We start from the raw sequence: 27620 nt of genomic DNA on the forward strand, positions 1-27620 counted from the left end.
GGGCTGCAGGAGAGGTTCCACCCCCAGAAGCCCACAGAGCCAGCCCAGTCCTCCCCATCAGGAGCTCATACCCCATTCCTCCCTCACCTCTTTCCACTTACCCCTCCCTAGCCCCCCTTCCTGATGTACAAAATAAAGGACAATTGTGTTCAAAAATAGAATCTCTCTTTATTGAACAAAACTGCGGGAGACTGGGAAAAGGAGGTGGGAGAGGGGAAGAGAGAGGGTGCGAGAGGGGAGGGCAACTACAATGATGAGGGGTTTGGAACAGGTCCCATATGAAGAGAGGCTAAAGAGACTGGGACTTTTCAGCTTAGAAAAGAGGAGATGGAGGAGGGATATGATAGAGGTCTATAAAAGCATGAGTGGGGTGGAGAGGGTGCATCAAGAAAAGTTCTGCATTAGTTCCCATAATAGAAGGACTAGAGGACACCAAAGGAAAGGTATGGGTAGCAGGCTTCAAACTAGTAACAGAAAGTTGTTCTTCACAAAGCAAAGAGTCAACCTGTGGAACTCCTTGCTGTAGGAGGCTGTGAAGGCTAGAACTAGAACAGAGTTTAAAGAGAAGTGAGATAAAGTGATGGAGGTTGGGTCCATAGAGTGGTATTAGCCAGGGGGTAGGAGTGGTGTCCCTGCCCAAAGTTTGTGGAAGGCTGGAGAGGGATGGCACGAGATAAATGGCTTGGTCACTGTCTTCGGTCCATCCCCTCCAGGGTCCCTAGGGTTGGCCGCTGTCGGCAGACAGGCTACTGGGCTAGATGGACCTTTGGTCTGACCCAGTACAGCCATTGTAAGCTCAGGGCTCAGGGTCGGGGGTCTCAGTGGACCACCTTGATTTTCATGCACACCTGCTCCTGGGTGGCCAGGCTGGCAGCTCTCCTGCCCTAGACGGCCACTTTCCTGTGCCTATTGCAGAGATCGTGGACGAGGTCCACGATGTCCGCACTAGACCAGGCAGGTGCCCGCCTCTTGCAGTCCCGGGCAAGCTCCCGGGAGCCGCCAGCCTGGTCCCGGGAAGAGGGGGAGAGCTGGGAGGGCATCGGGTGGGTGGCTCGAGCCGTGCCAGGTGCAGGTTCTGCTAGCTGGGTGCTGGCAGGCTTACACCTGGCACGGGCACCGTTGCCAGCCCATGCCCCTTTAAGGGCTCTGGGGCCGGGAGGGGGGCAATAGAGTTTCCCTGGTGTTGGCCAGAGTGGCCACCAGGGAAAACTGGGGAGGGCTAGCCTCCCACTAGTTCAAATTAAGGGGTTACACACCCCTTAATTCAAACTAGTAAGTTCGAACTAGGTTTAGTCCTCGTACAATGAGGTTTACCTAGTTCGAACTAAGCACTCCGCTAGTTCGAATTAACTTTGTAGTGTAGACATACCCTGAGAGACTCCAAGTGAAGGATATGATAGTGTAGCAAATGTCAGGTACTGAGATATTCCTTCCTTTTATGCAAATATGACTGTCTTCTGGGATTGAACTGGGGCTCTTGAGTGCTAAAAGAACTGCTGTAGCTTCAGGTGTCTTCTCAGGGAGCAGTTTGAGACATGTACCATCACTGAATTGCATAGTGCTGGGCTTCCATTTAAGATACACTAAGGGTGTGTGTGTTGCACAATTAATTCTTTCAATGATCTCAGCTGAGTCTGTGATTGGGATGGGACAAATTTTCATGACTGAAAGTCATGGGACACCGCAATTGTGCAAAACAGAAGTAACTTTGGGAGCACAAGGAGAAAGCTTTCAAATCAAGGATCACCTGCGAGGGGATTCAGGAAGCAACTCAGAAAGCAGCCATATCCAATTCCTTCTTAGTTTCTGTCATTTAGAACTTGCACAGCTCCTGGCCACCACACAACTTCCCAGCGCTGGTAGAAAATGCTGGGGAGTAGTCGTAGAGCTCTTCCCTTTGAGCCCACTCCTAGGGGATGCAGAAGCGCACACCATATAGTTGGTTGGGCTTGGGTTATCAAAGCGAGGTTTGTCTACATTAGTAACCGCCATGCTGATCAATGAGAATTTCTTTGCATCCAGGACTTTCCTTCTTATTTCTTGAGTACAGAATCGATTTACCCAGAACTCCCTATATCAGTGTTAGGGCTCTCCTAAGCTTTCTTAGCACTATAAGCTAATGATGATAATTCTTTAACTCGGGCTCTCAAGGTTCATGCTTTTACAGTGGAAGGCTCTGGGTCCAAACCCCACTTTTGGCCTAACGGATATGAGTTGATGACTGATTAATTAGCTGGTCATTGCCAGGACCAGGACTTTAACATCACGGGAAGACCTTTTCCTGGCATTGCACAGGAATGGCATCCCAAACCCAGACTTGCTTGTTGCCCAGAGAGCTTACTTATGATCCCTTGATGCCTTAGTCCCCAGACACTAGTGAGTCCCTTGGCCTGAGGTGCCAGTTGTATTTTGAGTGTGCACATAGTAGGACTTTGTCCTCATGATGTTAGGGGTCCTCTAGGAAGAAGGCTAGAAAATAATGAGAAATCTGGCAAAACACATCAATCTAACAGGAATGTAGGTTTTACCCTGCCGTGTCAATCTGTCAGGCTATTTATTCCTAGCATCTCACCTATAGCCATGACAAGACTTGTTACTTCAGAAGAAGGCAGCTAGCAAATGGTGCAGTGCTGTACATGACAGTAAATTCCTTCCTGGCGCCTGATGTTTATCTGAACAGCACCTTTGAGCCATTTAAGGTTTGCCCATTGCCAGGTGATTTCAAGCAGGATTCAGTGACCTTCAGAACATGAATAGCAGCTCCAGACTGTCTTTGTATTTAGAGGGGTGGGAAGGTGACATATTACCATTTGTGAGCGGCAACTATTTTCCTGTTCATCACAAAGGACTTTGTTGGCCAGAATCGACAGCAATTACTAAGATGTGTGCTGTGTCGCTTATAACGGGGCCAGACAGGAGAGAGTTTCCTTGTGTGACACTGTCTCTCGCTCGCTCTTTAGATCCGCAGCCTTTGACAGCCTTCCCTTGACTGGCTTGGTGTTGCTAGGCAACATTTATACTGCCCCTCAAGTGGGCCGTTGGCTTCTGCCCCATGACAACTGAGACTTTGAAGACAAATGTTTGTCAGGATGAACAAAATAACTTTCTATCTATTCCCCTCTTCTCCCTTTCTGTTTGCTGAGGTGAAAGATGAATCATTCTATATGCCACAGGCCAAACTCTGCTTGGTGACTCTGAAGTAAAGCAGGTTGAAGTCAGGCTTTGAAGGGAAAGTTCCTTGCTAGATGCTCAGGACCGGATCCTGTACATGTGCCGTGTGAGAGCAGGATCTACCTAATGTTCTTTAGTCATGCACATTAGAAGAAGTAACTAGAGCTGGTCAAATCATGAATAAAATTACTGGTAAATACTTTGTTCAGCCACAGCCACAAGCCAATATGGTTAATCCATTATTTTCAAATACGTCTCAGCCGAGTCTGGAAATAATGTCGCGACAGACCCTTGCGCTGAGCTGAGAACCCTAATATTTAAATTCTTATTTAATTCTATCTATTCCTCTTGTTATTATGTTCAGCAGCGAGCTGCTGCTGCAACTCGTGTGCCAGACATACAAGGTTACAAGGCTGAGACGGTTCAAAATGTTCTCTCTGCATCAGTAAAGCCAGGAAGTACAAAGCGGCTCTTGCAACTGAGAGCAGGCAAGCCAGCTGGCATCGTGGCTTCAGCGCACTCTCACCTTTCAGAGGCTGTTGGCTTCAAACCTGGCTCCAGCATTCAGGGGAAATGCATTTGGTGATCTCATCCTCGTCCCATGAGGGATATTTGTCCACCTCCCAAAAATCACCAGTCAGCTTAATATGTTTGGCAGGCTGTGATCTGGAGAGGTATGGCTGACAATGATGTTACAGGTCAGGATTGAGGTCTATTGGGAAATCCATGGATGTGAAGCCTGGATTAGAAATAACAGGATCCATGGTAGATCCGGACTGAGATGCAACAGCTGCATGGGGGTCCAGGACTGGAAGAGCAGAGACTATTGTTGGTCAGGACTGAGGTACATTTGTAAAGCTCCAAATGGAGCAGGCTGAAAATTTTCTGTCAAAACATGTTTTTGTTTTTGAGGTTCGTTTTTTTTTTTTTTTTTTTTTTTTGACAGCAAAGCGGGACTGGTTTTGCAGATAGTGTCTGATTTCCTAAAATAATGTTTGATTTTTTTATTGGAAAACCACAAAACCCTCACATTGACTATGTTTGGCTGAAATCCATTAAATATGGAGTTTTGAGTAGGTTTCTGTCCCCCCCCCCATTGGGTTTTGGCTCCTCAACAAAAAGTCAAAAATGTCTCCTCAACCTGCCCCCATTTTCCATCCAGTGTTAGTTGTCCAGGTACTCAGTACAGCTGTCCACAGCATACTGGACTGCTGCTGTCTGCCAGTCAATTCAACTTCCTCCTCTTCACATGAGACTTTGCATCTTTTTCCATTATTCATTCATTCCTTTTTGAACATTCACTTTTTCCAAAATAAACAGGCAGAAAGACAACCCCTTGAAAAACATTAACTAATCTGCAGCACAATCCATGTAACCTTCTCCCTGGATTAGAAACGGGGTTGTGGTTGGAGCAGGAATCAGGTGTAGCAATTAAAAGCTGATGTTGGGAAGTGGATCCAATCTTAGGACCACAGTGGGAGTCAAGCTTCAAGAGTCACAGCCAGCACTAGGAAGTAATTGCCAGGCCATAGATCAGTAATTGTACACAAGGTCAGAACCAAAGTCAGGGGGAGCAAAGAGGAGCCAGGAGCAAGTTGCAGTAGTAAGGCATGAGCAGAAACAAGGTTAAAGAACAAGACAGGAAGAGGACTAGGAGCAGGGCTGGAATAGGAGAGGAACAGCAGAAAAGAGAGAGCACAGCTGCACATAGGAATGCCCTGAGCAGCTAGAAAGCTGGTGCTGCTGGTGCTAAAAGCTGCCCTTCTCAACTAATCAGGTGATGCAGGCAATCAAGTAGCCTGCTGCAGACCAGCTGCCCTTACTGGGTTTCCAAGAGACTGACTCAGTTGCAAGTCCTGATCCCTGACAATATACTATGGAAGTGTGCTCAGTACTGTACAGACTATAGAGGAGTTGTGGGGTCATTATACTCCCAGCCTGCCAGACCAATAGAATTGCACAAAGTTCCACACATCTAGCAAGTGGGTTTATCACATCATGCTGTTGGGTATTTGTCTTAAATACTTTCAATAAATAAAAAACAAACAAAGAAACCCTGGGGTTCCGTGGAAACTCCATGGCTCACAAACTCCAGGAGACTCAGAAGGAAGAGTTGGCCAATACCTAGCACAGGATGAGCCTCAGGGAGTTCCAGAGTAGCAGGGAGAGAAGCACAGTGATGAAAGCAGAGGCAAGGGGTGAGCTGAAGGGCGGGTGCGGGAGAACAGGTGGAGATGGAGCACAATGTATGCAGAAAGCCTTGTGGAGGAGGGTGAGGTGCTTAAACTTGGAGTGGAAGGAGAGAGAGAGTCCACAGGGGGGCCTCAACTTGGTAATCATGATCAGAGTATTTGTCTAAGTTGCACTGGTGGTAGATGCACATTGTTACCTCCTTGGTGCAAGGAATGAATCACTCTTTGTATGTACAGTAATAAGCACACAATGGGTATGTCTAGATTACATGCCTCTGTGGACAGAGGCATGTAAATTAGGCTACCCAACATAGTCAATGAAGTGGTGATTTAAATATCCCCGGCTTCATTAAAATAAAAATGGCCGCCACATTGTGCCGGCATAAGAGGGGCATAAGAGGGGCATAAGGGAGCGGTCGACAAAGGCTTTTCTTGTTGACCGATCTGTGTCTTGACTTGCCCGCTGTGCTGACGATCAGCTGAGCCGGCACAGCACGGCAGACATTTTTATTTTAATGAAGCCAGGAATATTTAAATCTCTGCTTCATTGACTATGTCGGGTAGCCTATTTTACATGCCTCTGTCCGCAGAGGCATGTAATCTAGGCATACCCAATAAGCCCACCTAATAGATAATAACCGATACACTTTGCTCAAATCCTCCATGGACCTCAAATATCTTTATAAACATTAATGAGTTAAGTCCCACAATCTCTCCCTCCACGAGGTAGATAATATTTTTTATCCTCATTCTACAATTTTGGGAACAGCCAGCCTCTCCTGCTCGCATATCTTGTGTGCACATCTGCATCTCACCTCTGTAGGAACCTGCTTGTCTGGAAGATCACTGCCGAAGCCAGGAATTGGCACATCAGGGGTCCAATCCTGACTCAAAAGAGTTTATAAAACTTCCACTGTCTGGAGTGGAGCAGGCTTGGGCCTCAGGAGAGAAATAGCTGTTAGAGATTAACCTGGAAGTGGGATTCAAAACTTGCCCTTTGCTATTTACAATGACCAAACCCTCCTGGTCACTGCACACAGTCAGAGTGTGCTGTTAAAAGAGGCAACTGGCTCACAAATACCAGTATTTTATCCTTCTCTAGCAACTTTCATCCAAGGATCTCAAAGCATTCAAGTCTTGCAACACAAAATAATTGCACCCCTGCTCAGTGCTTTTATCCCCATTTCACAGATAAAGAACTGAGGCACAGAGAGCTTTATTGAGTTGTCCAAGGGATTTGTATCTCCCTAGTCCCAAGTTGGCACCCAAACCATAGGCCATCTATTCTCTTGCTGAGTCAGGGTGTGAGGTCTGTGAAGGGCCTTGCTCTAGGATAGAGAGCAGAAAATAGAGCCCAGAATCTCTGTGTCTGAGTCCTGTGCCAGCCACAGTAGAGCAGTAGGGGGTAGGAACTGCTGTTTTCTCCCTCCCGCTGCTCTGCTCCTGGCTCATTCGCTTCATAAATAACTCTCTGCCATATTTATCATTATAATCATTATTTTTCAGAGTGCTTTAAAAGCAGGGGATAAAGCAGCCCAACATCCCAATAACAAACGGAAGATAAACCTAATTACATTTTGTTTCTTCCTTTAGCTTTCTGATTTCATTCTTTGTATTTTTATTGTTGTAATTGTTTATTTTTAGCCCTGACTTCAGAGGTGCTTTTTATTTCATCTTATTTTATTTTATTCCCCAGGCTCTGCTCTGGCAAGGAGCATTGCAGATGTGCAAAGGTCATTGTGGAGAAAGGAGAGGCTGAGAAGACAGAGGGTCCAGTGTGAGAGCTGCTCAACGCTGCATCTTTTGAGAGCTTCGTGTTGGGGAGGGGGAGTCATTGAAATTGGCTGGGAGACATTAATACACCCTTGGCAGGGACACAAAAGAGTGTTTTAAAGGGGCTATCTGGCCACCAAGTTCTCTCCCCTCTTCTAGCTGTTATGGAAATATTTGGCTTGCATCTCTATCTGACAGCTTTGCTGATTCCTGAAGAATGGAAACCATGGGGAGCTGGGAGATTTTCCTCTCCTCGCTTTCTTTCCTGATGGTTTAAAAATTCTTGGTAATAGGCCGCCACAGTGAGACAAGGTCCTTCCGACAGCGCTCCATGGGCTACAGTGAGGTGACGCAATCCAGTGCTGTGGACAACGGTCCCATTCACTGTGGAAATACCGCAGCAGAATCACAAGTGCACGAGAATAAACAAGGCTGGAGTTAATCTGAAGTTGTTTTACACTGTGTTTTATTAAAGTCAATGCATTTCCGTTCCTCTGTGTGGAGCCTAGTACCGCTTAATTACCATGACTCAGGGAGAATGTTAATCACAGGGAGTGCGCCGGCTGAGCTACAATGGAGGCCCTCTCCTGACCTCTAGAGGCTGGCTGGGAGAAGGAGGGACAGCTTCCAATGAAAGTCATAAGCTGGAGTCATGCATGAGGGGGAAATGGAGCAGAAAGGGCAGTGTTTTCTTTTATGGGAGGCTTTCAGGCAACATTCCCTGCTGATTAGCCACTGGACCAATTCACTAGCTCTTCTGACATCACTTCCTGCCAACAAAATGCCACTCTTGTTGTGCTTTATTTTCTTCTCTTCCCTGCTCATCGCCTGCTACAGACATCTAACCACATGCTGAGAATTCCTCGGCACACGGGAAGGAGTTGGACATAAGCCTCAGCTTATCTTTTTATACCCACAGCATTCCAGGTACAATGATACACTTTAGAGAACTCACTGTCAGCTTTGTTTGTGCAGTCTGGGAGTCAGACAATTAAGTGACCTCAACTGCATTGGCAAAATTGCCTTCTCTACTATGGGCATCTGCATAATGCAAAGCATGGAATGAGGCTGCTTCTAGCAATCCAGCACCATACCTATATATAGGGCCAAATTATGCCTCTTTTTACATCTGGGCAAGGCTACGGAAGTCCACGGCATTGGTACAGAATGGATGAGTGTAACTGAGGGCAGAATTTTGCCCACCAGGATGTGTTCAGCCTGGGTGTAACTCAATTGACTTTAATAGATTTATTTCAGGAACAAATCTGGCCCATAGTGTTTATAAACTTCATGAAATTAACAGTGCCAGATGATCAAGAGCACTGGAAATGTTCTGATGAAGAAAATTTCTCCCTTACATTAGAAACCCACAAAACCAACATGTCCTGATACCTCGGTACATTGCAACGTGGGGTGGTACAGTATATAGTCTGCACTACAGAAAGAGCACGTGTATGTGTGGTGGCGAGTCCCTGGTGAAGCATATGCTGATTAGCATGGGTGTGTGTGGACAGGGGTCCTGTGTGGTGGTGTGTACTCTGGCATGTCTGCATTGCATTGTGGGGTTGTGTGGCAGCTTTTCTGAACATCCCATAGCACGGGTTGTACTGTGCGTTTGTGCTGCAGTGTGGGCAAGGCACACTGTGCGTGCTCTAAACTGCCAGCTTTGTCATGCATATGAGCATTGGATTTTGAGGTTAACTATATTCATATCTTTCTTATTAATAAGCTTTGAAGCAATGTTATACATCCTATTATACTGTGAACACGTGTTTTACTTCCTTTGTGTCCATTCTTATGAGCCATCCTTTTATCAAAAATCAGTATTGTGTGCAACTAGACGCATGCGGAAGTAAGCCGAACAGGACATCTGTAGAGTGATAGCAGACATCCCACCTAATGAATTAGCTCTGTGTTAGAAGCTCATCTTCTGAGGTCCCAGGCAGTCTGTCTTTTGAGAGGTATTAGAATGAGAGACTGAGACTCACAGGGCTGTGGATACAGCTGGCTGGATACTGGAACATCAGTAATAATAGGAAAGAGCTGTGTTTCTGACTTCAGTCCAAACAGGGAAGCTTCCATTGAGCAGGTCCAGGACCTGACTGCGAGGAAGAAAGTCATTCAGCAATGTACCATAAAATAGCCCCAACCCACCCCGGGAAGTTTCTTTGCAGGCAATGTATCGAATATGGTACAGGTAGGACTTTTAGTTATCAAGAAATTATACCAAAAATTCACTGGAAGCCCATACATAGCTCTGCTACATACCATGAGACCATCTGGAAATTAAGAGAGAGAGCAGGGTCAGGACTCGGAGCCTCTTGACACAGGCTTATGCCATTTAAACTGCAGGAGAATCTCCATTAGCAGTGTAGAGCCCGTGACACACATCTGAGCCACTGGAGGGAGCAATGTAGGTGCACACCAATCAGTTCATCACAATGCTTAGCTACCTCAGAAAGGATGCTATGAGGCCTAATTCACGAAGGGTTGTTAAAGACTGGAAATCTTTGAATGAAAGGTGCCAGAGAGAAAAGTGCTAACTATTATCATTCTTATCCTTGGATAGTTTTATAGCAGTTCATTTTACAGTGGTTCATTTCCCTGTATTCCATTTTTATAAAGGGTGGTGGGCGTCTATGGCAAAGCCCAAGCCTGTTTAGCATCTATTGTGGCTGCCTCTGACTGAAACTGCCTGGCAGGTAGAGTTATAAAATAAATAATAACGACTATTACTACTAAATTCAAGCACCTTATACTCTGCAGAGTTTACAGCACTGACTGTGACCTGAGAAACATCAGAAAGAGCAGGAGCTACACATTCATTGCTGGTGGTACTCTTGTACTGTTACCATTTTTTCTTTTTTTATTATTACTTTATTACATATTAAATGTTTCCGTGATGCAGGAAGAAATAGCAATCCTTGTCTCTGCAAAGCCTGAGGTGCAGAGGTGAACACTGAATTCTAATGTGTAGCAAAGGATTAGATTCAGAGTCAGGGCCATGTTGTGCTTTTCTTAATTTCTTCTATAATAAATGAGGATTTGCTACAAAATAAGCACCTGCTTTTGCAGGAAATACTAAAACTGAGCTATGTGTTCCCTCTAACTTTTTCCATCCATGAGCAGAATAAATGCTGTTATGTACATGGAGGCATGTGCATATGTGCACCACCAGTGGAAACACATGCTGCCAGCTGTGGGCAGCTGTGGGTGCTCTGCTAATCAGCCTGGCAGCATTTGTAAGTAAGGGTTATTTCGAGGGAAGGGTTTTATCTCGGAATAACCCTGTTTTTTTCTCTCGAAATAGCGCTATTTCGAAATAGCACCATAACATGATTATGCAAATGAAGAGCGGGATAGTTAAATCTCCGCTTCATTTGCAGTTTCGTGTGTCTGCATTTGCATTCCTCTCGAGAGAGAGAGAGGAATGAAATGTAGACATACCCGAAGAGATACATTCCCTCATTCTGGAAGGTACCACTACAGTGGTCCACCAAGAGAGTCCTCACCCTAAGAAAAGTCCTGAATATTACCTTTAGTCCCCCTATACAATCAGCAATAGCTGTAGTTTCTGAATGCATGCTTCTGGAAAGACAGCGTACAAAGTGTTTCACCTCCAGTATACTCAGTGGGACAAAGGCAATGTCTTGACAGCAAGCTTCTTTCAGAATAAGCTTTTCCGGAATAGATCTTCCAGAAAAGCTTATTTTGAAAAAGAGTATCCACATACAAAAAGCACAACAAAATAGCAATGTGCTATTTGGAAAGATAGCGTCCACACAAATTGGATGCTATCTCGTATTTAAGGCCACCTGGAACCAGTTCAGGCAGGGCATTAGGTCAGCAGTTGCTTCTGGGTGCTGTTGACTAAGGCTATCTGAGATGCATACTTAAAGGGACCCCCTTGGACAGACATTTCTCAGGTTCTTCTGCTTCCTTGCCTACCTCTCCGAGGGACAGCAAAGCATTTGCAGTGCGTGCTCTGGTTGCCCTGCTTCAGGACACAACAGCACTATTTGCCACGGAGCCGGAGCTGCCTCTGGGCATGTGATGGCTTCAAACCTCAGAGAGATACAATGAAACAAATATCTCAACTCTGGCCAAAAATCTTCAGAAAAAAAGCTCTTCTGAGATTGTCTAAGTCATGACAGTAAGGGAAGGAATTGGGGAGAAGGACTCTTTCCCTTATATTAGGCTACAGCCATCATGACAACCTGCATGAAGCCATAGATAACTAAACTAGAGAAAATACACTGGGGACCATGTATAAGAATGTCCTGAGTCCCCAAGTTGCACCATCTGGACAAGTGTCTGATTACTCTTTCCTATATGCACAAGAAAAGAAAACTTCTCTCTATATCTATCTATCTAATCTATCTATCTCTATACTTTGGAATGTGTTGTGTGTTTGTCTGTTTATTCAAGAAATCCTAAACCGTAAGAGCTAGGACCACCAAGTTTGGTATGCAGCTTCCTGTTATACTAACTTAAACCAAGGTCAGGGTTTGGTTGTGCACAGACAATGGGAAGTGCCAAGAATGGGACTATTTACCATTACATGGAAAAGGAGGGGACAGAGGGAGGAGGAATGTGAAAGGGAGGGGCACCGAGAGAAGGGAAGTGATAATAAGAGGCATAGGGGGGCAGTTGCAGTGCCAAGCGAGTGGCCAGCGCAGCTGGGGCTCTGCCCTCTTGCCTGCCAGCACACTGGTAAAGACCACTCCTCCCCACATCCAAACCTAGAGCCTACTCCCCCCACTGAGAGCCTACAAGCCGTGCAGGGAGCGCATTGTGTATTGGGTTGTTGTAGATATAGATCTTTTTGTTATAATAACTGAGTTAGGTCACTAGGGGGTCAGCCCGGCTGTTTTAGGCTGGTTCTAGTTAGTTCTGTGTTATGGAATAAATGGACACTTGCAACTGCTCAAGATTTCTGTGTTTCCAGGTATTTCCTTCCAAACCGTGGAATGCCAAATGATATAACAGGGGACTAGTGGGGACAACTGAAGGAAGAAAAGCCCACGGAGCTTCACCTCCCAACAGCCTGCAGGTGGAAGAAGGGCCTGCTGGAGGAGGGAGGGCAGCTGAAGGGGGGAACCTCCAGACAGCCTGCAGGAGAGCTGCTCAGGGGCAGCCCCCAGAGCTTTGCTCTCCCCCCTAAGACAGCCTGCAGGCCATGGAGGAGGGCAAGTGAGCGTGCCTGCTGGCAGGGGAGCGCTGCCTGGCCCCTTGAGGGCGTATCTAGACTACGCGGAACGGTCGAAAGAGGATATGCAAATTCTGTGGGAATTTGCATATCTTCTTCCGATCGCACTTTCAAAAGCGGAGCTTTCAAAAGTGAAAGTAATTAAGTTGCAGATTTTTTGGCGAACTGTCCCCTTCATCGAAAACCCGCTTTTCCTCAAAAAAGGTTTACGCAGCTTTTCGACAAAGGGGGGGTAATCTTCTTTCGACCCTTCCCTCTAGTCTAGATGAGCCCTGAGAGGAGTCGCTGCTGAAGCAGACCCATCCTTGCTGTCAGGGGCAGCCCCGGTAAACACTCCACCACCTCCCAGCCCCCTGTCCTGAGCCCCCTGCCCTGAGTCCTGCACCTCCCACCTGCCTTAACTTCAGCATCTCCTCCCCCTGCTCTGAGCCTCCTACTTCCCTCCCCCTGCTGTAAGCCCCCCTCCACACCTCCCAAACCTCTGCCCTAAGCCACCTACTCCCTGCCCCTCCTCTCTCCCAAGCTCTCACTCCAGCCTTAATTTTCCTTCATTTAAAAAAAAATACAATCATTAAAATAATGCAGGTATATTTTTCATTTATTCTTTTAGTTACTGACCCGCACAAAGCCAGGCACCTCTACTAGTATATATATATTACACAAACGGAGTCAGTTTTCCATGCAAAACTGGGGCAACACATTTGGGAATGAAGCTGAAGCTAGCAAATGGCTAAAGAGGAGCAGTGATCCATTTGCTTATTGCTTGGTAAGTCAGAGCTCTGTTCATGCAGGGCTGCTTTCACACCCGGCAAACACTCCAAGTGGCGTTGATGGTACAGGGAGAGCTTTGCTATTGGCTGCTTGGTGGCTGGAAATGTAAAACCCTCCAAAAACACTGGAACAGAAGGTCTGTCCCTCGCTGGCCCCTTCTTCTTCTCTCTCTCCTTCTGCCCTTAAGGAGATCTCCTGGATCTCTTCATCTAGCCCAGAGAAGTCCGCCTCCTGGTCAGAGCAGCTATCAGTATGGTAATCTACATCTTCCGCACAAGGAGGTTCATCATCAGTCTCCAGGCTGCTGGTGCTGCTGCTCCTGCCAAGGAACCATACAACAGACAGAATGTCAACAAAGTGAGGTGGTGGTGGCTAGTGGTTAGAGCATAGACCAGCGCATGGTCCAGAGCCTGGGTTTTATTCCTGACTGTGCCAATGTGGCACTCTATGCTATCAGGCAAGTCATATCACCTCTTTATCCTGTTTTCCCATCTGTAAAATGAAGAGAATGATATTTACATGCCCCTAGGGACCAGCTCCCTACCTGTTGCCAGTGCCGCTGCTTTGCCGACCCCGCTGGGCAGCTTCTGCTGCAGCAGCTCCTGGCTCCGCTGGGCGGCCACACGCTGGGGCTCCTGGCCCACCAGGCAGCTGCATACCGCAGCTCTGAGCCCCACTGGGCAGCCAGGTGCCACAGCTACTAGCCACACTGGGCCACTGCCACTGCTGCAGTGGTGGCTCCCAACCCCACCAGGCAGTCACATGACAGGTCTCCCAGCCCTGCTGTCATGCACTGAGTGACCCCACCAGCCACTCACTGTGGGCAGCCCGCTGCCCTGCCGACCCTGCAGAGCTCCCTGCTGCTGGACCTCCACTGGGACTCTCTGGTCCTACAACATCCATGCTGGAGCACAGATGCTGCCAGAACAGAGAGTCCCGGTTTAGAAAGTTTCAACCTGTACAGCATTAATGCGAGTGGTGCTTTGCAAGCAGGCAACATAGTGCCCACCTTGAGGCACTTACACGGTTAAGTAAACCATGTCAAGACACAGGGAGAGGAGACAGGTAAACAGTTAAAAAGGAGTTTTTGGCTGAACCTTCATCCTCATCCTGTTTGTTCCCCATTTCATGTGAGACCTCATGAATCCAGGTTGGTTAATGTGCGATGACAACTTTGCATGCTGCTCTCTGTCAAGGCAGAGTGTTATGTACAAGAAGAGAAGCAGAAAGTAAAGGCTCCAGGAGCATTGATCACAGCTATGCCAAGACCAAGGAGGGTTACAGCACCTGAATCTCTGTCGTTTCGAAAGGAACAGAACTTTTATTCACAAGTCTTGGGTGGTTTAGGGACCAGAGAGCTTCCCCTCCTGTGCACACATCAGTTAACCATCACTGTGCTGGGAGTCTAAGGGAAATCACACACAATGTAATCTGGTGTCATTTACATCTTTTGGCTCTCTGAAAGTAAGTGTCACACCACCTGAGGCTCCTTCATGATCTCTTTAGGCTTATTTAGCAATGTTCATTCAAGAATGGCCATGACTGTTCTATCCATCCACTTGAATTCACAAAGCTCATTTCAATATGTTCTGTATTAAAAATGCCCACATTAAATATTTCTCAATGAATTATAACCACTAGACAGATGGCTCAGGGGATAAGACACTTTTCCCATTTCATCCAATCTGGCCCTTGTTCTGGAAAGAGGACTGGATAGCTTGTGGGGGCTAGAAAACAGGATACAGTCCTTCATCTCTAGGTCAGCAGTTTCAATCTGGCCCAGGTCAGGAACATGGATGCATCAGGGGAACTGGGACACAGTCATTTACTTCTAGGTCATTGGTTTCGATCTGACTCAGGGTAGGAGAGCGGATTGCTTTGGGAGACTGGGAAAGGAATAACAATCTTGCACACTAGGTCAGTGTTCATAATCTGTCCCAGGTTGGGAGCAATGAATAGCTTGGCAGATGGACAATACATAGCTTTAATATGCGCTCTGCTCGTTTGCATGTCAGATACCACAATACTTTTCCAGCTCTCAGCCTTCTCATATCAGTTCTGACATCTGAGGTTTTAGAACGTGCTGAAGGTTTAGAGCGTTGTTGGGGTATCAATCTCTTTTCTCACTGCTCTGCACTCCAGAACAATGTAAGGTTTTCCTCACGTCGAGCATCCAGATCTTTACTGTGTACGAGCTGCTTTGCAAACAGAAACAAACACTATCGAGAGGTGCCCACTCCTTCTTCCCCTGCTGATCTTTGGCTTGGTTCAATTCAACATTGTGCCATACAGGGATTCTCTGCATGCTTAATAGGTCTGTGTATCTTAAAAATAAATATATGTGTAACTATGCACTTCTATAGTTTCTGGCTTTCCTCCAACCTTCCCTGAAATCTGGGTCAAAAGGAGCTCAAAAGTGAAAGTGTGTACGTGACATGGAAAAAGAAAACCCACAACATTTTTTGTAACACACGACTTAAAAACCATCTCAGCTTTCTGCGTGGAGGACGGCCAGAGGACTTTGATTTTTTTTGAAGTGCACAGGAATGGCACAAATTACCCAGTCTACCATGACAATATTCAAAAAGGAGTGATACTCAGGGGAAATCAAACCCTTTCATTTTTAAACTATGCTGCTACTTCTTTGTGATGGTTAAAATAAAGAAATAGAAAGAAAAGGAAAAAGAAAAAAAAGATTAAAGATGTTATTTATCTAGTTTCAGTATGTCTCTTGGATACACTGGAATTCAGTCACCTAGTGAGGGAGTATAGCGGCCACCAAAGTGATTCTGTGTTCTAGAGCAGTGGTTCCCAACCTTTTTTATACCGTGGACTGGTGAACTCATTAAAAACTTTAGGCAGATCAGCAGACACATTTGCATATTCATTACAGCAAATAATGAATTTGCATATTTGCATATTCATTGTGGCAATTAATTTTAAGCTGTCACATGTTATTTTACCGCCCTCCCGCCATGCGGTTCCTCCAGCCCGGAGCAGCCACCTGCCCTCCAGCCATGTGTTTCTTCCAGTCCCAGCTAGCCAGAGTAGCTGCCCCCGCTTCTGTCCACACGGTTCCTCCGGTCTAGGCCAGCCGGAGTAACTGCCCCTACTCCCCCCTGCCCCATGGTTCCTGCGGCCCCAGCCCGATGGAGCAGCCACCCGCCTGCTCGCCATGTGGTTCCTCAGGGCAGAGCAGCCGCCCACCCGCCAGCCAGCCATGCAGTTCCTCCAGCCCTGGCAGCCCAAGTATATCTCCCGTCAAGCTACTGTGCAGCTCTGCCTAGGAGGTGGGCGGGGTAGACGTTTCCTTTGTGTGCACAAGCACGTAGCTTAGAGAGAACTGTGGAACCTGGCATGTGGCCCCACATTGCCACTTACTGGCCTGGGCGGCCAGGTGCTCTGAGCCCCACTGGAAGGGGAAGTAGAAGAGCAGCTTGTTGCCGTGGCTGCCCAAGCTCACCAGGATCACTGATGGGGCTGGTGCTCTCGCCCATCCCCCACTCCTCCCCTGCAGGTGGAGGTGCTACTACCACCACCGCTCCCCCTTGCCTTACAGCTCCCCGCATGAGCTACATGAGGCCATAGAGATGCCTGAGCTTAGGGGCCTAGAAATGCCCCTAAGAAGCAAAGACTGGCAGATTTCCTGTTGCGTGCATGTGCTCTATGGCTGGATAGCGCTGCTGTTCTGGATCCCCGAGAGAGGCCTGTGCTGCATCAGGCTCAGCTTTGCTGCACTGCCCCTTTCAAACACAGAAGTGGCATTCAAAGGCAGTGCCACACGGAGCCCGGGGTCAGCTGGGGACTCAGCTGATCCTGGGCTCCATGCGGCATTTCTGCAGAACCCGGGATCAGCTGACCCCGGATTGTGGGGAAATGCTGCGCGGAACCTGCAGTCAGCTGACCCCGGACGCCGCATGGCATTTCAAATGCAGCACAGCATGGAGCCCCTGCTGTTGACTCTTGTACATTTCAAAGCTGGCATGCCGCCTACAGCCTGGAGTCAGCAGGACTTCCGACTGGCCCCGGGCTGCTCGCAGAGTTCTGCATTCCTCCTTTGAAATGTACAACAGTCCCAGCGGGGGGGCTCTTGTACTTTTCAAAGGAGGAATGCTGAAGTGCCTATTGACTAGTCGAGTAGTCAATGGATGTTCCATCGACTACTCGACTAATAAAATAACCGATAGTTAACATCCCTAGTACAGACCCCCAAACAACCTGCCTGCTGTGCTACTCACTGCACACTTCTCCAGCATGCAGGTCCAAGGCAGTGTGCCATGGTCCGGCAAGGAGCAGTGCATGGCTCACTGATGGTCTGTGGACCGGAGGTTGGGAACCGCTGTCCTAGGCTATATCTAGACTGCAGGCTTCTTTCGGAAGAACCTTTTTTCGGAAGGGATCTTCCAAAAAAAATCTTCCGAAAGAGAGCATCCTCACACGAAAGCGCATTGAAAAAGCGATCTGCTTTTTAGAAAGATACCCTCCGCACTGAATGGACACTCTCTCACATTTAAGCTGTGATTACTATGGACGGAGTAGCCACTAGGGCACCTGTGCTTCTTCCTCTTTCCTCTTCTTTTGAAAGAACTCCCTCTTCTCCATCCACACACGCCTTTTTCTGAAAGAGCTCTTTCGGAAAAAGGCTTCTTCCTCATAGAAAAAGGATTACCAATGCTAGAAAAACCTCTCTGTTCTTTCAATTTACTTTCAGAAGAATGCAATTGCAGTGTGGACATAACTCAGGTATGTAGTGTAGACATACCCCTAGCTACATCTACACTGGAAGCTTCTTGTGCAAGAACTGTTTTGCGGAAGAGTTCTTGCGCAAAATGTCTTCCACAAGAGCGCATCTACACTGGCATGTGCTTTTGTGCAAGAGATGTGCTTTTGCACAAGAGCATCCATGGCAGTGTGGACGCTCTCTTGTACAAGAAAGCTCTGATGGCCATTTTAATCATAGGGGCTTCTTGCGCAGGAAATTCATGTTGCCTGTCTACACTGCCTTCTTGTGGAAGAGCTCTTGCTCGTGCAGTGTAGACAGAAGGCAAATTTTTGCACAAGAATGGCTGTTCTTGCGCAAGAAGCTGCCAGTGTAGACTTAGCCCTAGTGAAGAGAATCAGACTTATCCACAGTACCTGTGTATCCAAGAACAACTTCACCCCAACAATTCTGTGATCTATTTTTACATATTCTTATTGTTTTATGCATTTTTCAGATTATTAAAAACAGCCACCAATAAGAGGTAAGAGCACTATTCAAACTATCTGTATATAAAACATACAAACCAATAGCAACAGTGAAGATGGTTTCCCTAATGCAAAATCCAATATTATGTCCCCTTCAAATAAGCAAAAGCCCATTTAAGTCAATGGAAAGCTCTCCTTGACTGCAGCATGCTTTATCAGGCTCTACATGAGTAGCTAGCAATCTCTCACATCAAAGCAAAGCATCCACAGCAGTGGGGGAAAACTGTGGCTTCAGCCTGTGGCCTGTAGATACCCTATCTGCCCCTTTCCCCATGTCTCTCGTGCACTGGGACATTGGGAGTCACACACGTCCTACTATTGCCCCTCCTGCCCAGCACTTTTGATGTATGTGAATCCACTGATTTGCGCTACATCCCTGCACCTCTCCCTCTCTCCCACAGTTGGAATGCTGCAAATCAGCTGTTTGTGTCTGTTCAAACTTTTGGAGGGAGGAGGAGGAAGTGTGGGATTCCACTGTTGTAGTGTGGGAGAGATGGTGGAGGGGGGCAGACTGGGAGCCATGCTCACCCGTTATTCTTGGTTGCCCATTGCTGATCCAACGCCTTAGAGAAGCATATCAGTGATTTGATTTGCACCTAGGAACAAATGTGAAATGCAGTTTGGGGGATAATTGGTAAAATATGCTGCTTGCAGCCCAAGCCACCAAGTGGCTGCTGCTTCTGAATAATCTTCCATGGTGTTTTTCGTAGGCCCTTTCCCATCAGTCAGGCAAATGAAGGTTTTGCTAGTTGCACCAACTGAGAACGAGTGCATAAGGGCACAGTGACTTGTCAGAAAGGAAACAGAGCTTGGAGACAAAGGATCAAATGCTCATTCAGGTACATGAGTACTGATTTGGAATAATTTTTCTCAGATTTGCAAGTCTACACACTAGGGGTAAATTCGAAATAAGCTACGCAACTTGAGCTATGCTCCTTGTGTAGCTTACGTTGAAATAGCTTATTTCATCTTTTGTAGCTGTCTACACAGCAGTTGTTCTGAGATAGAGCACCCTTCCCCCAACTTCCCTTACTCCTCATAGAATGAGGGTTACAGGAGTCAGAGTAAGCAGTCCTCCAGCACAACATTATTTTGACATTATGTCAAAATTACTGCTTGTGTGTAGACGTGCACTATGTTATTTCAGAATAATGTGAGTTATTCCAAAATAACATTGCTGTGCAGACGTAGCCAGATGAGTGCAGTTGCTTTAGGTTGGTAGCCAGGTAGCATGGGAACAGATGCAGTACCCATGGGTACTGGTTTTGGTTACTTCAGAATGTACATCTTCCAGCCTTTATTTCCTGGAAATTTTAGTGCAGGTGAAAGGAGACAGATTGACAGCCCTGAAGACAGTATTTCCCTTCTCTATCCACACAGCAGTGAAAGCAAAGTTAGCTGCAGTAAAAGCTCCCTCACACTATTGCCACTGACGTGTTCAAGTTAGTCAGTCTCTGAGGCTCTGAGAAGTGTTCTATCTCCATTGGTCATTCAGTTCTTAGCTTATTTGCTTGGCCAACTAGCATGAGAGTGGTAGTAGCTATCGTGATTTGTGCACATGCTCACAAGGGAATGGACTGATACCACCAGCTCATTTCACATAAAGAGCTACCAAATATCAGTTAGATGCTATCAACTCCTTATCACTCCCAGTGCAAGTGATAATCACACCTGTAACTTTGGCACTGAATTGCTGTCGGCCACATTATCAATGTCCCCAAATCACCAAACTCCCCCTCACATCTCTCTGCTATGCAGAATTTCTCATCCCAATAATTCAAACCCATACAAGAAAGCAAGGCACAAGGGTCAGTTCAAACAAGAAGGATAGAGATTCTCCTAAAAAAAGGCAACATGACAACATGTAGCATACTGGGGAGAAAGTTATAATCCTATTAATGAAGCTGCCAAAATCATCAGGAGATGTCTGCTCTCCATATCACACAGGCCCACTCCCTTAGGAGAGAATGCAAATAGTGAAACATGGTAATGAACGACCCTGGCAGCATGTATATTAGAGCAGAGAGCATTGTTGGTTTTTTTCCCCATCCCAGGCTTTGGTTTTTTGGGCGTGTTTGTTTGTTTGTTTGTTTTTAGGACTGGAAAAAGCAAGAGATGAGAGACAGATACACAAAAGAGTAATGATATCGTCTTACGGAAGGTAAATAAAAGGGAAAGCCAAAGACATGATATTAGCAAATATCATTTATTAACAACTCCGAATGCTGACACGATACAGAGGAAGGTGGTATAACTACAGTGAGTGAGTTCCCAGCAGCTACTAGAATTAAAACACGCGCATGTGGTTGCTGGCCCACTAATATAAAACCAGTAGTCCTGTCACCTCATCTATTGCAGCCTGCAGGATCCTCAACAGCAATTTGCAACTTTATGATGTGATAAATAGAATTTCTTTGTTTTGATTTTTAATTTGCATATTTATTGAGATATGACTTGATCTTAATTAGCTCTGCTTTTGTATGTGTGCATGTTTGTTTATTTTCTGTGAAAAGGGAGCTTTTACGTTGCGTGAAAGAATTCTGCATGTTCACTGACTTAACAAGAAGAAGATGGAGGAAAAAAGGCCATTGCTTCCCTTCAAGCCAACTGTTAGGGCTGATCCCCACTCTGGCACTCCAAGTACAGAAGGTGGGGGTTCGCAAAGATCTTAAATACCTTTACATCTAGGCTCTGCTTCTAAAAACTCCCAGAGTCGCAGATACCCTGGCTCTGAGAAAAAACAAAAGCTGTCACCATCAACTGATTTATTCTTAAAAACACCAGGGGGGAACACTTGAATTCCTCCCCCAGGGGTAGAGGTACCCCAAACTCTTTTGGCACAAAGAGCTTGAAAAAAAGAAAAGAAAAAAACAAGCTGACATCTCTGGTAGTTAACTGCCCAGTCTCAGGCAGGCAAATACACACATAGACCCATGTTACTTTCCAGGACGCAAGAATCGAATCATCACCTTAAAAAAGAGATTTTTAAAACAAAACAAAAGATATACTTGATAAAGCATACTTGGTTGCTAGATGTTACAGAGCAACTGGGAAAGAACAAATCAAAACACAAAGAACCACAGTCCTTTGGGCAGTAACTTAAATGGTGAATGGGGGAGGGAAGGCATGGATTCACACAGAGAAGTTTAAACCAAACAATCCAAAATTTAAAAAAAAATACCCTGATGACGACTAGATTCACATTTTTCTCTTTATTTACTCACAATCCCTTCCTGGTTCAGTCCAGTCACATGCCCCAAATTCCTTGGAGGCATGGTAGTTCTTCCTGGGTTTAAATCATTCCGTGTCTTTCAACTCTGGCCTAATTCTTCCATACAAAGAGAGCAGGCAAGGTATCTTATACAATTCAAATTTCAGCACCATGTCCCCATTGGTTCTTCCTGCCCCCTGCCAACACCCTTGCTAGCTACCTGAGTTTAGCTCCTTAGTCACTGGATGCTGGCCAGCATTCCTGCTATCCATCACACCAATGCTCGCAGGCTTTTTGGTTTTACTCTAGATTATTTCTTGCAGTTGCCTCCCACTCTTCATTTAAAACCGCTCTTCTCATTACATCATAGCTGGGCACCAAACCTCAGAAGTCTGCTGCCCTGCAAATTCCACAAAAGAAAATATGACTTGTTCCTGTTGATAAAATACAGCCACATATTGTAGAAGGATGTGACAGCTGATCTATGCTCTGCAAACAGTTACTCTTTACCTGCATGTATACATGCAGGCAGAGGGAGAAAAGAGAGCTCCCCGGGGCATTTCTAGGGATGTTTCAGTCACATTTTACTTTTCTGGCAGGTCATCCAGTCATCCATATTTTACTGACTGGATCAAAAGCAAAGCATGGTTTATTGTCTGCTGCTTGAGAGAACTGGCTCCTTGGCAGATGTCCCTTCTAGGCATTTGGTGACTTTCATTTATGGTTGCTACCAGACTCTGATTTTGACAGGACATTCAGGGAAATTACTCTAGTGAATCAAAAGTAGCATTTTTCCCAATCCGTCAGTAAGGCCTGACTAGTGAAATAAATGGAAGTTTCCCCACTGACTTCAAAGAAGTAGATGAACCATAAGGGCTAGCCACCATGACCAAGAAGGGAGACTATTAGGAGGAGTAGGATTCATGCTGCTGCTGCTTACATTCAGGCCTGCCAAGAAGGAAGGGGCAGCAGAAAGGGGCAGGAAAGGGGGCAACTACCTCAGGACCCGGCAATTCTAAAGGGCCCAGGGCTCCTGGCTGCCGATGCCACTACTGCAGAAGCAGCCAGGAGATCTGGGCCCTTTAAATTGCCACCAGAGCACCGTGCAGCGCACTCTGAGCAACTCTATGGGCAGGGGGGTGGCATAGCACCAGGCAGCTCTACGGGCTGGGGGTGGGGAGCAGGTGCTCTGGGTAACACAGGGCTGGGTGCCTACTCCTTCTTCCTGAGGCCACACTCCTACCAGGAACATGGAGCCAACCTCCCTCCGCCCCACACATACCCCTTTCCCAGTGGTCCGGTGAATCTGTCAGCTTCCCTGCTCAGATTAATAGTTCCCTGTGGGGAAGTGCCAAACAACATATAATTTCTGCACTCTTCAAGATGAATGCAATAGCTTCTCTGTGATCACTCAGCCTTTGCCCTCATCCTCCCTATTCCTCCAAACTTTCCTTCTGGGGTCATTTGTTCCACTCCTGACGGATACTACAAGCATCTCATGGCAGGACAAAGCCATTATCTGTTCTGTAAGGAGCCTGCACATCCAGGACACAATATATATCAGACATAGATGAAACCTACATCTAATATAATTATTCTTCAGACATGAGTGTGGCTATCCAAGAGCAGAAAATGGCTCTTCTAACATTTTCATGTAGTTTATGTTAGGGTGTAAAGGGGCACGCTTGCATCCAACAGTGTGTTTAACTAAATGCCGTACTCTCCCGAAGAAATACAATGCCAGAATTAGACTCTGACAGTTTCTAAATCAACTCTACCCTTTGGGGATTGACTATCAGTCTCATATGTTCAGTGTCAACTATGGAGTTCATTTTTAAGCTCATCCCATTCCTTCCCTTCAATTTCTCTGATTCCCACAGCTGTGGGTCCGGCTGCTCCATCCATCTTTCCACAGAGGACTGTTTAAATCCTCACATCACTGAATGACAGTGTCAGCTGGACAGCAATACAAGCTGTCTCTAGCAGAGAGACCCATCTAGTGAGCCCACTTTGTTGCCATGGAGTAGATGAAAATGATAGATTCCGGCTGGTTCCCATTGGATCTTCATGCCAGTGGGACACTTTTCCAGGGCTTTTTACATCTTACAACACCTACTTAAAATGCTGAGCTGAGCCCCGGGCAAGCCAGGTGCTCTGGCTTTCAGCCCAGTGCAGCCCATCCTTTGCAAGCACACTGTGGCCTGGGAACGTAATTCAGAGCTGCCTCAATAGTCTATTTGCTAGGCCTGAGCACAGATTTTCTGCCACAGAAAGCCAACGGAAAGGTGTAATTCATCGTTAGGACTTGTACTAATTAGTTTTTCAGGCGTTCCCAAGGTAATTGCAGCCTGTAATGTTTGTAATTGATTTAGCAAGATTAAAAATGGAAGCATGGTTCAGTGGTTAGATCAGTGTGGAACATGTTAGGGTTCACTGTTTAGAGGGGAGACAGGATTGTTCAGACGAGGGACACTGTGACTTCAGGGATAGCATGAAGACTCCTAGCCTACACTGTCCCTGATGCTCATGAAAGTGTGGGAAGCGTTGTATTACCACGTGTAAACACTTGTGCCCGTCTTCTAAAAATGGCCTGTTTCTATCCTTCTTATGAGTGGGCACTTGGCCGGTCACTGTTATTGAGGCAGCAGGAACGTAGAGTCTCCAATTTCATTACATCCACTTTGGGATGTTAAATAGCTTGAAAGTCAAAAGGGGAATGAGAATGAAGATGAATTGGGATGAAAATTCACACAGGGAATGAAAGATATAGGCCAGCACAGAATCAGTTGACACAGAAGAAGATAATAGCTACACTAGTGAGGCACTAAATGCTGAAGGGTAAGAAAAAAAGATGAGGGGGGATGACTATTTTTAAACTGTACATAATCTACTACATATTTTGAAGAGTTTGTTTGTTGACTTGTTTGTGCAAAATAAAGTCATAATTCATGATTACCTACAGATACCAAATTTTGCATAAACAAGCTGAATGCCATACTTCTTACACCAGAATATGCTAGGTGAAATATTTAAATAATTATTTGTGTTTTTCCATAATCATTAAGTCATGACTATTATGATTAGAGTCCATAAAAATATTTGCTAACAAAATTACAACCAAGTCACCTATTCAACTGTCATTTTAGTGCAAAGAAAATTTTTACTGTTACAAATCACAAAATAATTCAAATTAGTTACGGAAAGAGTAATGGAAGCTTTACGAGTTTGATTCAAATTTACAGTGTATGGTAATTATTCAATAAAATGAGTAATGTTTGAAGTTGAAATCCTACAAATTTAAAACTGTTCTTTTACTTCCCTTTTGCAAGCACATTAAATACATGTAATATATTTTTTTATTAATTTATTGAACTTTCCTATAAGTGTAATCTACGCAAAATTACTTTGTCTGGTCAACAATAGGCCTCACCCCCTAGTATTAAATAAAGTCTTGCCCCACCCAAAGGTATATATAAATTCAACTCAGAGGTTCCAGTGACTTGAGCAACACTCTTATGTACTACTACAGTGTTGTTAGAATCCTCTGGCAGTAGGATTACAGCTACATTCTGGACAGGGAGGAAAACAGAAAAGGATATTAAGGGTGATTTAAAATAATTAATTTATTATTTTTCTAATATATTTATTACACTACGTGATGACCCAAGAAGTTAGCAGCGGGATTGTAACACCCACCTAAATCATTAAGGAAAAGAAAATGTTCAAATCTGCATAACATTCCCCCTTCTCACTCCCTTAGGACAGATAATTTAGACGTAGTGGCAATGGAGGAGAGAGGGAAGTGAATTGGTAAGGGGATAATGGAAAATTCCTCTCATGGTTCAGAGGATAGGTGCCTGACAGTTCTGGTATTTCTCCAAGCCACTGGGTTTGCAAATATAGAAATGAAGTCTCCCAATGATAGCTTTTCCCATGAGTTTTTCCAGCACAGTTCCTGTCCTGGATGGACCCAGAAAGTTCAGGCAGTGCAGCAAAAATGTGAAAGAAAGAAAAAAAAGTTAAATGCACATTTGTGAATAGAAAAAAAGTTCAGAGTCAGGATTCTGATGTTGTTTGGCAGGGAAAAGGTTGAAGGTGTGTGTAATTTCCCTTCCCTTTCCTATCCTATTAACCCATCCTACTTGTAACTTTTACTCATACCCATGATCTTAAACTCTCAAACAAGGAGACAGGTGGAAGGCATCCAGTGTACAGGTATTTTTGCACAGAGGAATGATACTTTAGTGTTTTGACTGGAAGATTCCCTGCCTCTGCACATTTACCAAGATAAATGTCAAACACAAAGGCCATGTCTACACGAGAAGATTAGTCCAAGTTTACTAAGTTCGACTTCTGAGCACGCGATTTTACAAATTCAAAGTTCCATATTCTCACTATGGGAAATAATCAAATGTAGTCTGAGGCAGGTTCCATTAATGTGGACACACTACCTCAGACTCAGGGCCTCAGGAGGCATTCTGGAGAGCTGCAGGAGACCTCCCGGAGGCCAATAAGTTCAAGTTAGTAGCACCGGAGCATCCACACTAATGTTATTTTGGACTTACAAGTTCAGGAAGAGCATTATTTCCTCACGAAAAGCAGGACTACAGAGTTTGAATTCCGTGCCCCCTTATTCCAGAATAACAAGCTTGGTAGTGTTGATGCATCACTTACAAATTTCGGACTAAGATCCTAATGTAGATCAGGCCAAAAACAGTGAGATGTAATAGCAGTTCAGGAAGTGACTGCCAGCATAGCAATGCTTAATTGATTTGAGCACAAGAAGGAAGCTCTCTGCTCCCTAAATCATGAGCCTGCCACCAAGGTTACGGAAACTCTTCTCTGAAGTGCAGGTCTGGGGAGGAGGGAAAGACGAATTATTCATTCAGATGAAGGCCACTGGCTTGATGTTAGCCAACCTTTCTGCCTGCCAAAGCTCTCCACCCTGTTCTAGGCTGATAGCACAGACCAATAAATCCACAGGTATCCTGCTGCGCCTCTGAGCCAATCCTTAAGTTGGGAGGACAGAAAAGCCAAGGGCTCTGGGTTCAATCTTATGTGTGACTGTTAATTTCTTTCTCACAGAAAACAAATCTCTATGTCAGTGTGGTGCTAACACTGAATCTTTAACATCACTCTCATAGCTTTAGGCCAGTGCACATTAATAAAACAAACAACCTGAGCAGATGCAAGTCAGCCGCTAAACAAAGAGCTACGAGGCTTGGTGCTGATCCCCACAGCTAAGTCATTTTCTTTCTCTCTTTTCCGTGCTTCCCTTTTTTCCCCTCCCATTACATTTCAGCACAAACACCTGAAAGACTACACTAAAGTAGCTATAGGAATCATGTGTGTGTCTCGCATAGTGATGTGAACTCAGGCTTTGCTCTGCCATCACTCTTTGATATCCTCTTCCCACCTCATGATGGCTGGGCTGGGTGAGTTAGCTTTGAAACACAGGGGACATGACGGCTGTGTCCCCTATAAGCTATGTGCTTGTGCAGCCACTCAGGAGATTCCAGTGCCACTCCACTGATTAGCAGAGCTCTCCCCGGTAGATGCTTTTTTTTAAATGGTGGTGCACATTCACATGAGTCTTGATGCACATAAAATTTATTCTGCACGTGGATGGAAAAATCCACACAAGGATGGAAAAGATTAGAAGGAACATTGCCTGACGGTAAACTTGTCAGCCTGGCAATGTGCACCTGACTGATGGCACCAGCATCTCTATCAGTATGGCAGTGTAAGCTAAATAGTGGATTCTGAAGGCAGTATGGATCTCACTTGCCAGGGTGCAATGAATTTTGTTCCTTTCAGATCACATTGTGCTAAATCTAAATATATAAGTTAATGGAGCTATGCTCCATAAAGTTTACACCAGTTGAGGAGCTGGCCTATTGTGCAGAATGAGATGTCTATACCCTCTGAATACCCAAACCCTTCTGGAGAGAACTAACAAAAGCTTAATTTACCCACTCTGCTGCCACTGAGCGAGATTCTGATACCTTCACTCAGCTGAATAGTACCTTAATTCCATGGTTAGCCC

The 27620-nt window shown here is 45.6% G+C and overlaps 1 protein-coding gene across 1 annotated transcript in view; it reads right to left on the reverse strand.

The window, feature by feature from the left end:
- Positions 1-12927: 12927 nt before the first annotated feature.
- The window catches only part of AGBL1 (AGBL carboxypeptidase 1), a 477711-nt gene continuing 463018 nt past the window's right edge, over positions 12928-27620 (reverse strand). The window contains exon 23 of the mRNA XM_075897043.2: positions 12928-13435. Within this exon, the coding sequence (XP_075753158.2) occupies positions 13129-13435 (307 nt within the window). The 3' untranslated portion in view covers positions 12928-13128. The remainder of the gene's footprint in view (positions 13436-27620) is intronic.

The sequence above is a fragment of the Pelodiscus sinensis genome, chromosome 14 (assembly GCF_052426305.1).
Source record: "Pelodiscus sinensis isolate ZL-2025 chromosome 14, ASM5242630v1, whole genome shotgun sequence".
NCBI classification, from domain to species: domain Eukaryota; kingdom Metazoa; phylum Chordata; order Testudines; family Trionychidae; genus Pelodiscus; species Pelodiscus sinensis.